Here is a 17,476-nt window from a genome sequence, read left to right as displayed (position 1 = left end):
CCTCAGAGAGATTTGTTCTACTACTTTCATTGATACTTCTCATTTCAGAAACTAAAACTGGAAAAAAAACTTTATTAATTCATTTACAAAAAGCAATAAACTGGGGCTGGGTGGTGACATGCCTGGCTGAGTGCAACGTTAGAATGCACAAGGACCCAAGTTCAAGCTCTCAGTCCCCACCTGCAGGGGGGAAGCTTTGCAAGTGGTGAACTAGTGCTACAGGTGTCTTTCTCCCTCTTGATTTCTGTCTCTATCCTATATATATATATATATATACACACACATATATCCATATATATTAAAGCAATAAATTCACTTCATGTAATACAAATGATTTCTATTAATAACTTTTCCAAAAAACAGTAAGGATGGTGGCTTTTATAGTTCCATAAATCTCTCTACTGCATGGCTTAACAGTAGTCACCTTGATTCTCACATCTGCTTCTACAGACAATATATTGAGAAAATGGACCTAGCCTCACAGAAAATAAAGGGCATGGGGCTTCAATCGCAGCTGGTTTTCAGACACTCTGAGACCCTGACTATACATGGATGGGGTGACAGGGAAGGGATCAGGGATGGGCTCACCCTGCCCCTCTAATTCAGAGGTCTACAGTTTATGTGCAGATGGCAGCACTAGACTATCACTGTGCTCTGAATCCAACCATCACACAGTGTACCAAGAAACCAGGGCCTTGTTGCCCTCAAGTAAGCCCCCTGCAACTTACTTGAGGACCAGCTTTGGTATGCAGTCATGGAAACAAACAGACCTGGTATTTGTATACATTATTTATTTATTCTTAGAGAGACACAGAGATTAAAAGAGACCACAGCACTGAGGCTTCGTTCAATGAAGGGGGGAGGTGGGCTCAAAATGAGTATATGACAAAGCAACGCACTATCCAAGTGAGCAATTTTGCTAGCCCCATTATTTGTATTTAGATAACAGATGTCAGGGATTCAGCTACCTTTTCTTCTTGCTCATTCTGGATATGGCTAGTTTGGAATAGTTGGTTTAAACCCTTCTCATGATAGTAACAAAGCTCTGGCAAACAGGTTTAATTAATTGAGGTTAAACCAATATTGATTTCAGGTTCTTATTCAAGAAGCTGGGAAAGATAGTGCAGTGGTAGTGCATACCATGTGCATGTAAGAAGCCCCAGATTCCATCCCCGGCACCAATAGCCAGAGCTGAATGGCTGAGTGATCTGCTATTTCACAGTGGTGTGCTTAATCAGACACATAGGGGAAGGACTGTATGTAATTCAGCTCTACTTAGGATGAATTTTCTTTTTCATTCCCTCTTTCCATAAAGCAATCTGGTGGCTGCCTATGAGAAAGCCAAGAAGAAACATCAAAATAAACTGAAGAAGCTAGAGTCTCAGATGATGGCCATGGTGGAGAGACATGAGACCCAAGTGAGGATGCTCAAGCAAAGAATAGCTCTGCTGGAGGAGGAGAACTCAAGACCACACACCAATGAGACTTCACTTTAACCAGCACCTGGGCACCAAAGTGCTGCCTTTGGAAGCTAAGCTACCACCACCAGGTCATTGAAGAGATAAGGGCTCCAGGGAATAGAGGACCTGTAGCGAGAGTGAGAGTAAGGAAGAGTGGCAGCCAGTCATGAGTGACATGACTCAGTCCCAGAGCCAAGTGCCCATGGTGACACTGTGCAGACTGTATCCAGAGGCTCCTGCTCCCCCTCCCACGCTCCCAGCCATAAATACCTGCTGTGTGTGCCATGCTCAGCAGACCTCACTTCTGCTTCCATCACCAGCTTTGTCTCTCCCCCACCTTTCCTGTTCTGGAAGTGGTGCATCAATGGCATTTGTTTTATAAGATTTTCCATTCTTTTCTTCTTTGGTAGATAAAATGATGTTATTGCTGGCATTCCTGATTTCTCTTTCCTTCCTTCACAGGAACACTAACACACAGGGTAACTTTAGCATCAGCGAGAGCTGCTGATTTGTTTATTGCAATAGGCTTTCATTTTCAAGTATCAACAGTTAGATGTAAGGTGTCCCTTACTGCTGGGAAGACTTTAGGTGGATAGCACACAGGGATTAATTACCGTCCAGATAAACTTAAAGGTCCAAGAACAATTCCAGGCCTGAACAAATGCTTCCCCTCTAGATAGAGGCAGGGCTGGGAAGGGAATGCTCTTTTCACTTGAAATTTCTCCTCTAGGGGTCTTATTAACAGAACTCAGAGTCCTGTCAACATATGTAGTCGAGCTAAACTTTTGTCAGGGGGTTTCAATAGCAGGGAGCATTATTAATATCTTGCCCTTACCCTAGAGCACTATATAATTTCTGTTCTACACAAATCAAAGCTCATTCATGTGAGGGCATGCTCTGAACCTAGCTCTATTTTTCCAGGTTACAGGTGCACTGTCAGACACCAAATAGATAATGTTTTGCAAGCTGATCTTATTTGGGATTACAAGTGTTTATTACCAGTTTAAGTCTGTATTCATATCACAAAGAACAGGGGGTGAAGGAATGATAACTTTTTTTAATCTCTAAAAATAAAAGGTGTTAATAGGAAAATATCTAAACATTCATCTAATGAGCATAATAAAGAGAAAAATGACAAACAAGAAACATAAGCTAGAAAGGAATTCAAAGGGTAAAGTTCAAAGATTTTAAACTTTGTGTAACACAGGAGACATTAACTTTTCCCTTTATTTTTTTATTGGGAGGCAACTGGTTTACAGTAGTTATTGGCACCAAGACAGTCTGCAAAACACTGTCATTCCCAAATTCAGTCCATCATTGTGCAATTTTGAAATTATGTATGTGTGGTTATGTATTTTTAAAAATCACGAAGATAAAATGGTGAAGATTTAGCTGAACTGGAAAAGCAATTAAACTCAGAAAAGTTTAAAATAATAAAACAGTTAATTTCTTCAATATATGTAGAAACAAATATACCACTTCCACTGATGAGAACATTTTTATACTTGCAATGTTCCTGAAGAACAACTGAGGGGCTGGGTGGTGGTGCACCAGGTTAAGTGCACATAGTATGAAATGTGAGGATACCAGTTCAGGCCCCTGGATCCCCACCTGCAGGGGGTTTACCCCATAAGTGGTGAACAGGTCTGCAGGTGTCTATCCCTGGTGTCTATCCCCCTCTCCTCCCCTCCTTTCTCAACCTCTCTCTGTCCTATTAAAAACAAAACAAAAAAAAACAGTCAGGCGCGGTAGCGCAGCAGGTTAGGCGCACGTGGCGCAAAGCGCAAGGACTGGCATAAGGATTCTGGTACAAGCCCCAGGCTCCCCACCTGCAGGGGGGTCGCTTCACAGGCGGTGAAGCAGGTCTGCGGGTGTCTTTCTCTCCCCCTCCTTGTCTTCCCCATCTCTCTCCATTTCTCTCTGTCCTATCCAGCATCAATAACTACAACAATAAAACAATAAGGGCAACAAAAGGGAATAAATATTTAAAAAAAAGAAGAAAAGAAAAATGGGGGGGGTCGGGCGGTAGCGCAGCAGGTTAAGCGCAAGTGACACAAAGCCCAAGGACTGGTGTAAGGATCCCGGTATGAGCCCCTGGCTCCCCATCTGCAGGGGATTTGTTTCACAGATGGTGAAGCAGGTCTGCAGGTGTCTATATTTATGTCCCCGTCTTCCCCTCCTCTCTCCATTTCTCTCTGTCCTATCCAACAATGAATGACATCAACAATAACCACAAGGCTACAACAAGGGCAACAAAAGGGGGAAAATGACTTCCAGGAGTAGTGGATTCATAGTGCAGGCACTGAGCCCCAGCAATAACCCTGGAGGAGGAGAAAGAAAGAAAGAAAAAGAAAGGAAGAAAGAAAGAAAGGAAGAAAGAAAGAAAGAAAGAAAGAAAGAAAGAAAGAAAGAAAGGGAGAAAGAGAGAAAGAGAGAAAGAGAGAAAAAGAAAAACTGGTCTCGGAAGCAATGGGTTCGTAGTGCAGGCACCGAGGCCCAGTGATAACACTGGGGGGAAAAAAAGATGAAATATTTTATGCCTTTTAGAAAGACACGGGGGCTTGACACCATAGTGGTTTGCCTATGTTGCACATACAGGTTTCAAGCAAAATGCTGACAGGACCAGACAGGACCACAGTACCTGAATTCTTTTAGGACGACTTTCTAGGTTAAATTCATCATTCCCCTTCTAATCTTCACTGCCTCGCCCTCTTGTCATTCAATCCTTCTGTCCACTCAGCTGCCCTCCATTGGTATATTTTAAAGATCCACTTGTCATTTATTCTGTGGTGCCCACATAGTTCAGTTTTCCCATTAACTGGGTCACTCCATTAGACTCTTGTGTCCATGAGCTTTCAGAAAGCATGACAGGTTCCTCAGCCTTCTGTAAAATGTGGAAAGTCACGCTACACTATATGGGGAGGACTAACAGTTCTACCCCTTGCTACAAAATCAGCAGTGAAGTGGCCCCACTGGCCAAAAAAAACTAACCAGTATCAGTCTCAAAGGACTAGCAATGAGTGCTGTAATCACTGTGAGGAGTGCCCACTGAGTTGCTTTTGTCTGAATCTTAACATTCAATTGAAGCTGGTTCCTGTGATTTTTAACATCAATTTTCATTTTGGATAATTTCATTTTTTCCTAAGAAAATATTTCTGGCTGGCTGTGCAAAAAAAAAAAAAAAGTGTTTCCTCCAGTTCGCATAAGAAGATATTACATAAAACAAGGAAAACAGTGGGACATGCAAGGTGGGAATTCATGACCTTTTGTGATTAATTAAAGGGAGTCTTTTCACCAAATATGAAAATTGTAGCTGGTATAGGAATAAAATCCTTTGTGCTGACCTATATACTATTCTTACTCTATGTTAGAACTTTCAACTCACTCTTGTAGGGTCACATAACTTGTCCAGACCCAAAATAGGCCCTATTACTGGCCCCAACTGGCCTCATTTTAAGCTTATAAACATGACACTTTTATGTGGTGATTGGATGGAAAGTATTTCTCTAGCAAAGCTGTTACTTTTGTACATGTGTAGAATTTTTAAAAAGCTATTAAATAATTGATTTCCTTTGTGGTTTTTTTAAAAATTTTTTTTCCCTTTTGTTGCCTTTATCATCATTGTTGTTATTACTGTCGTTGTTGGATAGGATAGAGAGAAATGGAGAGAGGAGGGGAAGACAAAGGGGGAGAGAAAGACAGACACCTGCAGACCTGCTTGTGAAGCAATTTCCCCTGCAGGTGAGGAGCCGGGCTCGAACTGGGATTCTTATGCCAATCCTTGCGCTTCGTACCACGTGCACTTAACCCACTGCGCCACCGCCTGGCTCCCTCCTTTGTGTTTTTCAAACATCCCCCAAGACATGGTCCTTGAAGGTGAGTCAACAGGGTGTGGGGCACTTGGTTACACCAATTGTACAACTAAGATTTCACTGATAGAAGTGGAGCCGGAATAACTTTTTTTATAACCTCAACTTTTCTCTAAATAGGGTAAAAAAAAAATTATCTTGATTCTAGCTTATGAAAGAATTTTTAAAATCCCCACTTAGTTTTCATTTCCTCAGTGATTACCCCCTATCAGCAGTCACGGTATCTGTTCACAGTTTATAAGTCACTGGCTCTTATCTAAGAAGAAACTATTTCACTTCTATTTCCTTGAAGTTTATTTCTCATTGAGTTGAGGCAGAGTCATAAGCAAAGAATCTTGTCCGTAGTTTAAGTACCATAAATGTGTGCACCTACTAACTGGACCTGAGGTTCCAAATATCATGTGCACCAGGTACCTAAATTGCCATAAGTGGTCAAGATTCCTCTGTGAGACTTATACCAAAGGTCATTTATGATTAAATACCTTATGTAATAAGGTATTTTGTAATATGTAATATTACAAATATGTAATAAGCCTGCCAGTACAGGTAACTGCTGTCTCACATTGACTCTCATCTGCTGGCATGTCAGGTTTCTGTTGTTAATATCCATATTGCCTGAAACTAAAATGTTTATAAGGTAATAAAAAAATGTCAGTTAAACATAATTGCTTAATTCACCATGAGATGCATTGAACTTCTTCCTCTAAGCCTGCAGCAATACTTTACAGGGACCTCAGAAAACTCTAAAATAAGATATTGACATTCCACTACTGAGTTTACAGCTCATAGGCATGTTCTTTACAAAATGTTAGTATGAGACTAGCAAGGATCCTATTGCTCAGAATAAAAGCTGAAACCATATAAACCTCTATACCTAACCTGTTCCCTTCTACAGATGCTTCCTATGGCCCCAGAGTTATTCTGTGATTACTTTTATTCTCCCCATCATAGTATTGTATATCAAAGCTCTCATAAGACTAGGGTGTCATGTGTTTTTAACATTAAGATATCAAGAAAACCACAGAAAACACTCAAATTTTCATTAACAACTCTAAAAATCCATCATTCCAACAAAGCTTTAAAATATTCACAAATGTGTATCTGGAGTTTGTCCCATCTGGTTTATCGGTAAAAAATGGGGGGAAAAAAATCATACTGTTTATAGTAGCATCTTTAGTTAGAAATTTTCTAGAGGCAGAAACTCCTCCAAAAAAAAAAAAAGAAGCCAAAGGGGCTTCTCTGAAATGTCTGCATTTAATTTCACTAAGCTGCAGTTATAGGGTTCCCAAGATTTGGCTTTTTTTCTTTTTTCTCTTTTAAAGAGGTGGTAAAAAAATGTTTTTTCTGTAGTTGACAAGTTTGTATAATTTTATAAAAATATAGCAACTGCTTTACTGGCTGTCCAATGAAATGGTCTATTTGACAATAAATTATATAATCACCATCTATCAGAGGCCTGCAAATTCAAATGCTCAGCTGTATGCTACTTTGCAAGAACATGTTACAAACAAAAAATTATGCCAAATCTTATTGACATTTACTTAAGGCTTAATATACTTCATTAGAACCTTTTAAAAGCCTAGTCAAGTTGAAGTTAGCTCTGACTCTTGGCCCTTAGCGCATCCAGTTTCACATACTTGAAATTCCCTTCTATGTTTATAATCACTAAGAGATAGCTCTTATGCTGCCAATTACTAGCTTTTTTCAAAGCAGAGCCAGAATTTTTGATTAATGCAATGCTTAGTGGCTGTTAAAATGTCAACAGATGGGAAAGGGTACAAATTGAATACCAACTGTTCATGCATTGTTTCACTAAAAACTGTACATACAGATGACTGTACATTTTTGATAAAAACTTATACTGAATAAACATCTTTCATACTGCACTTGAGATTTTTCAAGTGATTAAGAAGAAATTACTCCATTCCACTAGCAACTGCTAAGCGGCAAATCATCTCCCGAGCAAGTTTGTTCATAGTCATGGTAGTTATGAATCACTTGTTCACGAAGCAACAGATCAGAACACAGCAAGCTATATGCAAAATTTCCCCTTATTCACAGATGACCTGCTTAACTAGCTGTTCTTTTTCTATTTATTTTTGCACTTTTTGCTAATCAAATCCATGTGGGGAAATATTCTGTCTGTAGAATTCAAAAAATATTTACTTATAGTCAGGACTGACAAGTGAACAAGAACTCTAATCTGTTTTCATTGGAAAATATAAAGGTAATGAAACCGGTTCAGTTTTTCCAATCGGTTTTTAGACATACTGTTAAGATTTGCTTTGCATGAGATTTAAGTTACCTACCTGAAAATTTGCTACTCTTAAACCACTTGAACTATTAGAAAAACCTGCTTGAATGTACTGTCAGTTTTTAAAGCACATGTGACTAGGTTTGCATTTGTCAGTATTGTTCTACAGTTTGTACTGAGAATCTTTTAATGTTGCCACTTAACATTGTACTATATTTTGTAACTTTTCAATTCTCTACTTGTATGCTTTCAATGTTTCAAGATGCCTGTAGTTTTAGCTGTTGTAAGATAGCCACCTTGTGTTGTTTGATATAAAATTGTCTTAAGAAACTCCATTTATTTATACAGAGACATTTATAATATTTTACATTCTTATATTCTAAATAAACATTTCTAATTCCATGATGTGCCTTTAAACTTTAACTAAAGGGTAAGGCTATTTTTCTATAGTTCTATTAAAGCTGCAGTACATAATGTTAACATCAAGACCCCTAGTCAAAGCAGGTAGCTAGATGTAAAAGTCAACGGCTAACAGTGGGGGGGGGGGGGAAGGAATCTTCATTTGTCCTCCAATTCACTTTGGCCATGTGGTATTTTGACTTATAAGGAAAATACACATTGGTCATTCATATGACTAGTATCTAAAGTGGAGGGTCTTAGGAGACTGAGCCCTTTTATCTGTGGTATCTGCTGTTATCTCTAGGCAGACTGTGTCTTCCATAGCCTGCTGATATTGAAGAACTGCTGGTCTTTTTAAAAGAAGCAGAAAGAGTGTGAAGGAGACCATAGCACCAAACCTTTTAATACAGTGGGGGTCTGGCTCAAACCTTGGTTACAAACATGGATGGCAAAGTAGGTGACTATCCAAGTGAGTCATTTCACCAGCCCAAAGAATTACTTGATATGGGGCAATCATGACACACTAAACTGGGTTCAGGAAACCCTAAAGGAACTGTCTTTTCAATTTTTTTTATACTCAGTGGCCAGAGTAAAATGAAGATCTGAAATCATAGACGAACTTGCAGAACTACAAGAAAGATGTAGAGGGCCTGGGCAGTAGCACACCTGGTAGAGTACATGTGCATCCACGCACAAAGATCTGGGTTCAAGCCTCCAGTCCCCAATTATGGGTTTTATATCTAACTCATGCTATAACCATGATTTAAAGCAACAACCAAATTGTAAACTATTTGAGATTATTTTCATTTTTGCTGAGGGACTTTTATTGTTTTCTTCCTTTGATCATAAAAACTTATCTTTAACACTTTTTATTGGTCCTAAGAGATGCAACCAAAATATAAGAAACATGGAATCTACAGTAAGTAAAGGTAACAGAAATCAGATTAAGGTGGCAATTATAACTGCCCAAACATCAAATTTATTGAGATTGCACATCTAAATTTAACACAACAGCAGTTTTACAAGAAGTAATATTTGAACAGTCAACTTTTAAACTGTTTTAAAATGCAAAGGAAGCCTTCCATAATTCACACTGTATTTTGTAAGTTAGGTTTTTAATTTCTAAACTCATAATGTCTACATGGAAAGGCTTTCAAAAAGAGCACAGTAATTGTTTAGACATGCCTTTGTTAATTTTCTTAGTGGAGAGAACATTTAGTATTTTAATCATCTTGAGAAGTGCAATAATCCCACAAACATTGAAACTTCTAATTCATAAACAGGAGTCATTGAAAATTATTTATGACAGTCACACAATTAGTGGAAATCAGTGCTCGCTTTTTAAAAAAAATTATTTATAAAATGGAAATATTGACAAGACTATGACACCATCAGTGCTCATTCTTTAATACTCAGGGAAGGAGACAAAGTAACTTTTCAGCCAAAATATAAAAATCTTGAAGAAAGATAATCTATCACTTCAAAAGGTACCAATGCTTATATTACAAGGTGAATCTAATTGGTTTTCCTTTTTTGTACTTTTATTTTTCTTATATTTGATAGGACAGAGAGAAATTGAGAGGGGTGAAAGATATGGAGAAGCACCTGCAGCACTGCTTCACAATTCATGAAGCTTCCCCCCTGCAGGTAGGGAGTCAGGGTCCCTATACATGGTAACATGTGAGCCACTGCCCAGCCCCCTGGAGTTCTCTTTTCTGCCATCTCTAATCAAACCAAGAAGGAAAAGTCCATGGTATGGTTTTACTCAGTCTTTGTCTAAAAATTAAAATACACCAGAAGGTTAAGTAATAAAATGTCGCTACAGTTAAGGTAAAAATTAAATGCTAAATATCTTCACATAACAAAAGTGACTACTGACTGAAGTGTGTAACTGTACTTAGTTATCACATTTACTCCAAAGTCCAGCTTTCTCAATATGTGACAAAATTTTTATTTTGTCTCCTCCTACCAATTATTATAAATCTCAATTTGCTTAAACATGACAACATAAATATTGTTGCCCTTTTAAAAATGATAACCTATTCTCAAGAAAACTGTTAAGACTACACATCCATAAATATGACAGGTCTCCACAGCATAAAAGACACTCCAAATTTTATTTTGGAAAAATGCAGAGTATTTAAAAATTTTATTCTCTTTCACTTCTAAACTAAGCCCTTATTTTGGTTAAATGACAATCTTAAGAGAAACTACAAAAACTATAACTCTATTTGATTAATCATTTTATTTCAGTAAGACTTAAATCCCACTAAAACCAATAGGTAAAATTAAACTTGAATTTTATGTAGGATCTAAGATGAAACTGCTTAACAAAAACAATTTCTTAAATAACATTAAGCTAGTAATCAAACTTCAAAAGCCGTAAGTATGTGTGTATACATAAATACACATAAAAATAGAATGAGAGTTCATTTATTATCCTTCCCTATTTGTTACTGAAGACTAGTTTGTTTATAAAATGCAAATCAGACTAACTATCTTCTGCCCTACCTCTGAAGTAAAATCTAAACAAAAATAAAATAGAACTGTTCTTTGGACACTTGCATTTAAACTTAAACTAAATGGTACTTGTGCAAGATCCATGCAAACCTAAAATGAACAGCAGAGACAGCAGTGCCCAAGGACAGCAATGAAATTGCCTGTATCTTTTGTGCTTTTCTCTCAGTGCACACTATATATGTACCACATATATAATACATAAACACATGTAGTCCAAATCCACTCACTCTTTCCAAAAGTATTAATATGTCTATCTAACCAACCAAACTGCAGGGGGATAGTTGTTACATTTCTAAATGTCATTTATAGTTGAGAACTTTTACTTCACTTTTATTTCCTGCCACCTATATACTATTCCTAAATAACACAGAAGCACAGTAAGTCAAGGTATCAACATGCAAAAAACTGGCTAGCTTCTTAAACTTCAAAAACTAAATTTGAGAAAAGCAGTATCGATTTATGGCTAAAACATTCTCAAAACATTAAGTATGTTTTAGAATGTTCTGCTTCAAAAGGTTCTAAGCATGTTAATAACTCTCAAGACTGTAGACCAGCAAAACACTGCCTACTTCACCCTACAATCACAAAGAAGTTTTCTTTGTTCTCAAAACAATTCCTCAATAACAGCTGTTCTCAATAACAGCTCCATATACTGAGACTCAAAACAGTACCAGTACCTATAATCTTACTATTCTTATACTTTAAGGGTCAGAGCGAATTCATTTTGTGGAGGCAAAGGTGATCAGTTGTCTGAAAATTCCCACAGGAGTTGCTTCACTGTAGGAATACAACACAAATAAAGGGGGGGGGGGGGTCCATAAAAAGGAGAAGGTGGAGGAGCAGACAATCTCACTGACCTCTTTCTGGCCAGTCATACTAAGAAAAAAAGCTTTAAGAAACAGGTCTCCAGATATGGAGTTCTGGTGGTGGGAACTGTGTGGAGCTGTACCCCTGTTATCCTATGGTTTTTGTCAGTGTTTCCTTTTTATAAATAAAAATTAAAAAAAAAAAAAAACAGGTCTTCAAATGGCACTCAACAGATACCAATTACCAAAATATCACCCTATAAGAACTTATTCACAAAAATAACAGCAAATACATATCCAGGGTCTTATACTTCACTTCCAATGGACAATTTTACTAAGAGGAGAATCTATGTGGAATAAAGTAGCAAAGATATGCAACTGAAATCCCCCAAAGTACGCTTGACCAAATACAGGTACTGTAACACAAGCACCTTGTCAAGGCTAATGGCTTTCAAATTACTAGCATAGCTAAACTATTCTCTCAGCAGCCACAGAAGACCCAAGACAAATGGAATCTCATTACTGGCAATTTCATAAATCAGGGCACCCAAACTAGGAATTCAATTACAAAATGTCTCAAAATATGTCTTTCATACTTTATCAATGTTACTTCTTTATACTTTTTTTGTACTTTAGGGTAAAATTTAAGTAATAAAGCTAATGGAAGTCAATCTTTCAAGTTCACTTCCAGGTATGAGAGGTAGTTTTTATTTCTCCTAGCTATAGACTGACTACTCTCTCTCTCTCTCAGTAATAAATGCTGTTCATCTCAAGGAATCTAAGTGGAAAGAAATAGATCATTTTCAGGACAAATGTATAGCTACCACATGAAGTGAGTTTAACACACATCTGACTACAGAGGATTACCTTCCTGTCAGAAAGCAATGTACTTCAATATGGTTAAAATTGTAAAGTATCAGCACAAGAAGGAACAGATCCATAACACGCACTGGTCTTTAATTAAAAATAAAAAAATGTACTTTATATTGACTGGATTGCTTGGCAACTATACTTAGAAAAAAATAACTTTAATCATATCTACAATACACTTGGTAATAGAAAAAACATTAGACTTTGCTTGGACTAGACAGGCAATGGTCTCTTTAATAACCCAGTGCACCACATAAGCACTCAAAAAACACAACAAAACAACAACAAAACCACTGATACAGCTTTTAAATTTTCTTCCTAATATGCTCTTATCTACCACTATACCTGTTTCCTCCCTCTGGAGCAGTTTTGTTCTATAACAACAACTAGCCTATCTTATTTTTTGAAACTACTCCAGAGCTCTGCTTTATAAGCATAGGGCAGACATATCACTGCCCATTTACAATCTGGCACCTTTGTGAGATTAGAGTACAAACTTCAAGAGCAATTCAATTAAAAAGAAAAGTTTGAGGAAGTCCATCATAATCTCATTTTAATAAATTTTGGCAACTATAAAAACAATGCAAAGTCCTCTTTTAAAGATGTCTTTGTAAAATGAAGAACTATAACTAGGCTGTACTAAGTAATAAAGATCTAATAAAAGTTATTTAACCCACCTAGAGACAGGTACCTACCTTCAGGCAAGATAGGACTTTGTCTTGTTTATCATTAATCTAATGTTACAATATATAGGAGACCCTTCCCCCAGGCTAAAAAACAATCCAAGTCAAAATGACTAGAACACTTATTTTTCTTCAGCCATGAAATGCTACTGAATTTAACATAATAACTATGATTAATATGCTAAGAAAATATTGCCTCAGAGAATAGACAGAACACATGCCAATCAAATAAAAAAAAAGTCCACTGATAAAAAAATAATAATAATAAAAAACCAAGAAGCATTTGTAGTAAAACAAGCAACATGGTAAAAAGTCTAATTTTTTAAATTGACTTTACTCACTGCAGTTCAAGTCAACTATTGGTGCTTATAAAGAAGGCAGGCGGGGGTTGGGGGTGGGTTGGTGGGTAAGCAGCATGAGAGAATAGTTAATGAAATGTTTTTAATGCACACATGCACCAAGACCTGAACATTTCTAAAGACTATCAAAACCATGCTGAGTTGGTTTTACAGAAGAATTTAATTTTAGTGCATTTGAGTTTTTGATATTACACAGATTACTAAAACTTTAAAAGAAAAAAAAACCCAACTTTATATCATAAAATTAATTTTGCTATGCATTTTGTCAGCTGTACTCACTAAAGGACATTTTATAGAAAAATAATGATATCTAAAGCTCTAGCAGCAAGCAGTGACCTCAATTCCTCAGACAACCTGGAGACTTGCTGTTAATACTAACACAAAACCCCAACTTAATTTTCAAACATCTTCAAATTTTTTCCTTGCTAAATAATTCTACTAGGGCCTCATACTTGTCCAAATGTCCATGTTCCAGGAGAGCATCACTGAAAATCACTGAAATCTGCAAATTATTCATTTGCTATTTCTTAAAAACTTATGAAAATGTGTAAACCAAGCCCCTCTAATTTTGGATTGTAATGGCTACAAAAAAAATCATTTAACATCTATCTGCTATACATAAGAGCACCTACCCATTTCTTTAAAAAAAAGATTCACAGTGCATTGAACCTTGGAACATGGTAGGTTGGAACAGATGAACATTTAAAATGTTAATTCAAAAAAAAATTCTCTCTTTCAAAGACAAAAAAATATAACAAAGCCAATACAACTACGCTTTTCTTTCTAGCTTCTTAAAAATGCAGCACACACTAGGAGGAAATTATTGCATATTCAGATTACTCCTTTATTAAGTGATTTGTTAAGTAATGCTAAAATCTCTCTAAGGAGAAATTTAATTCTATGCTTACTTAGCATGGCCTTTTTCAAGGTAACCTGAATACTGAAAAACTAATACCCAAGTAAGTACAGCAGATGTACATAAAACAGGTACATCCAACTTACACATTTTCTGCATAGTTAAGTCACATTACACACTTTAACTTACATCTCAAATTCGTTTAAATGTCAGACTGTCAAGAGAGCCAATAGCGTTGTTACCAAATTCTATCCCAACAATATCCTTATTGTGTTCCACAGTGCATTAAATGAAGCAGCATAACAGTAACAACATTTAACCATAATTAAACTCTTATAGAAAAAAATCTGTTGGTTCTTGGAAAGGCTCAATACCATCAGAGAGCATACTAATCTCTTTTGCTTTAGTAATAAACTCAAAAGTTCCAACTCTAGGCACCAAAAGACTGACTTAAGTACTAAATAAGGGGGAAAAAAAAAGACATCCATACAATCACTACAAAAATAAATGGTTTCCAGATGACAGTAAACAAGTGAAAATTAGTTACCTGCCAGGCAAACTGTATTTTCACTTCTTTTATAACAATTTAATAGATATGGAATGCTGGGACCAACTATAAATATGGCTCAAGGAGACCCAAGCAAAGCAGCTGTGTTTTTGGAAAGAACAGTAAGAGCTTCCAAAAGTGATCATACAATGCATTTTGTAAAAAGTCACAGGATTCACAAATTTGTCACATTGAAAGATGCAGAATTGTGATTAACCTAATTCTAAATGCACTTGTCACTGTGAATTCTCCTGTTTAGCACCGAGAGTGACACTTTTATTAATAAATAGACTATCTCTTTTAAAATTAAGCCATTTGAAAGCTACAGTAAAGTAGTTAAGTAAATTCCTAGAATAGTACTTCCTTTGAAAGTTCCACTGGGTTATACAGAACCCCTACTAAATAGGCTATATATAGAGAATAAAGATTTCTATGATAACATTTACAAGCAGATATATTTTGTGGATACCACATGTACAACTTTTTTTTCCCTAAAACTCACATGACAGGTGTACACATATGCACATGCTCACTTACTCCTCCCAAGAAAAGTATCTTCAATGAGGCTGGCAGTGGCCCAAATACTAAATTCCTCTTTAAAGCCCTACTGATTGTCCTCAATTAGAGCTGAAGTCCTTCTAAAAATGGGCACTCGCATCCTTATTTGGATTATAGAACTTGACAGGGAAAACACATTCCTAGAAGTGAATTATTTATGTTACTTCCATGTTACATCCTCCCAGGGTGAAATACTTTATTTGTACATGGGTAAACTGCATACCATCTTTTCTTCCTCATTCAATCACTCAGGGGTGCCAATAATCTAATAAAAGTGTCAGTCTCTGTCGCTACTGCAAATCAGAATCTAAGAGAACACTAGTTTCCAGAGGTCAACACTGAGATATGATGTAAAACCCAGTAATGTTAGTTTCCATACATATTTACACAATTGTAATACAGAATAAGTTTTCACAAGAATGAAATTATTATACAATACTAGCATGCTGGTGGCAGGATAAGACACAACTGAAGCAGTTGCTGGGTTCCGGCCTCCACGCTCTCTGCTCCCCTCTCACCAGCAAAATGTGCAAAATGCCACTGAAGCAGATGACCTGCAATCTTGACTTCTGTGACATTTCAGCAATGAGTTAATTTAATAATTGTGTACAGTTTAAATCATTATTGCAATTACACTCTAATTGGCAGATGGAACACTACCATTAGCCTGGTTACTTGATGACTCAAACACTGTCTTTTTGACAGAATACAAAATAAAACAATCATACACGGAGGAAAAAATGCCCTCAAAATAGCAACTTAAAATTCGTTAGCCAAACACTGAAAAGGTTTACCTGTATAAAAGGTTAAAATTGCAGTGCAAACTCATGTTTCATTCTACTTTCTCTTGTACAGAGAATCTGTCCAGAAATATCATTGCCTACCTGCATTTTTTTTTAAAACACCTGAGAAAGGTAAGGCTCAAAGAGACACCCACTCAAATGCAACAGGTCTCTGGTCTTGAGACTTTCACAACATAACTGCTATCAAAGGTCCAAATTTTTCATTATAGCATTATGATCAAACTTGAAACTCAAAAAGGCTCTGGATGAAAAGGGAAACTTGCAATGTCCATTACATGCCACAGATGGCTGTCCCTCGGCATGTTCAAGCAACTGGTCTTCACTGGAGCAAGATAATTCATATACAGCATCTGTTTATAAAACAGTAAATAAGCTCAGTCACTTTGGAAGAACTCAGATACTGTCCTTCATATTTAATTATAAAGGGATTCATGTACAATACACAGAATCTCATAATACTCTACAATCAAGACTATTCTCCCCTCAAATTGTACTCAAATAAAAGCTTTATTATTGTTGTTATATTGATTGATTGATTGGACAAAGAGAAATTGAGAGGGAAAGAAGAGATAAAGAAAAAGACACCTGTAGCACTGCTTCATTACTTGTAAAGCTTCCCTCTTTCAGGTGAGAAACTGGGAAATTGAATCTGGGTCATTGCACATGGTAATTGTGTGCTCAACCATGTGTGCCACTGTCAAGCCCTCAAATGATATTTAATATTAACTATTTCAATCATTACTGTAAGACCCTTAACATTTGCTTATTTTAAAAATGGATACCTTTTGTATACCTTCCATAAAAATACAAATTTTATGCTAACAGTTTTATGCAGTGATTAAAATATTCCTGAACTTGACTTTCAAGACTTTCTAAAATAACTGACCTCTGAACTTAAGGTAACTAGATTTAACTATTAATTTACCATACTCCCAACTACCCAGATAGCTTTAAAAAATCTGATAGATTTCTAGTTCCATACTTAGTACACTAATCATAGTCCCCACTTTTCAATAAATATAACTGCCAAACAAAAATAAATAGTCTTTTACCTTGCTCAAGCCAAAGTATTACAAGAAAAAGACTAAGCTGTCATGTGAGAATGAGGTCTCTTCACCTTTGTAATACTAAGTTCTATCTCCTCCATCTACAGCAACCCTTGAGCTACTATGTATTTATTTAGACTAATTCCTTCATGGTACAAAATACCACCAACACCATCACCAAGAAAAGAATAAATTTATCTGGATCATTTACATAAATTCACTTACACCAGCTTCATACTTAGAAAATAAAGGAACTACTTCTATAGCATAAAGGCAATTCTTCATATTACTTCACTCCTTTAAAAATCAAAAATTAAGCTAAAACCACACCAAATCTCACAAAACAGAAATTTTAAAAAAGAAAATGACTTGCCTGTTTCAAAGTTATCCTGAAGTTTTCGTGGATGAAGTTTTTTTTCACATTTCTATTTTAAAAACAAAATACC

At 36.4% G+C, this 17,476-nt stretch overlaps 2 protein-coding genes across 9 annotated transcripts in view; one reads left to right on the top strand and one right to left on the bottom strand.

Annotated features, from left to right (window-relative positions):
- Positions 1 to 7,985, top strand: part of MCC (MCC regulator of WNT signaling pathway) — a 338,297-nt gene extending 330,312 nt beyond the window's left edge. For all 8 annotated transcript variants that reach the window (XM_060201290.1, XM_060201289.1, XM_060201287.1 and 5 more), the window contains 2 exons: positions 1,316 to 5,824; positions 5,863 to 7,985. In XM_060201290.1, coding sequence (XP_060057273.1) covers positions 1,316 to 1,496 — 181 coding nt within the window. In that variant the 3' untranslated portion in view covers positions 1,497 to 5,824; positions 5,863 to 7,985. The remainder of the gene's footprint in view (positions 1 to 1,315; positions 5,825 to 5,862) is intronic.
- Positions 7,986 to 11,493: 3,508 nt separating this feature from the next.
- The window catches only part of DCP2 (decapping mRNA 2), a 45,391-nt gene continuing 39,408 nt past the window's right edge, over positions 11,494 to 17,476 (bottom strand). The window contains exons 10-11 of the mRNA XM_007536048.3: positions 17,404 to 17,455; positions 11,494 to 16,334 (exon numbers count right to left, since the gene is read on the bottom strand). Coding sequence (XP_007536110.1) covers positions 16,168 to 16,334; positions 17,404 to 17,455 — 219 coding nt within the window. The 3' untranslated portion in view covers positions 11,494 to 16,167. The remainder of the gene's footprint in view (positions 16,335 to 17,403; positions 17,456 to 17,476) is intronic.

Source organism: Erinaceus europaeus, chromosome 11 (assembly GCF_950295315.1).
Source record: "Erinaceus europaeus chromosome 11, mEriEur2.1, whole genome shotgun sequence".
Classification (NCBI taxonomy): domain Eukaryota; kingdom Metazoa; phylum Chordata; class Mammalia; order Eulipotyphla; family Erinaceidae; genus Erinaceus; species Erinaceus europaeus.
This window is presented reverse-complemented; position numbering and strand designations above follow the sequence as displayed.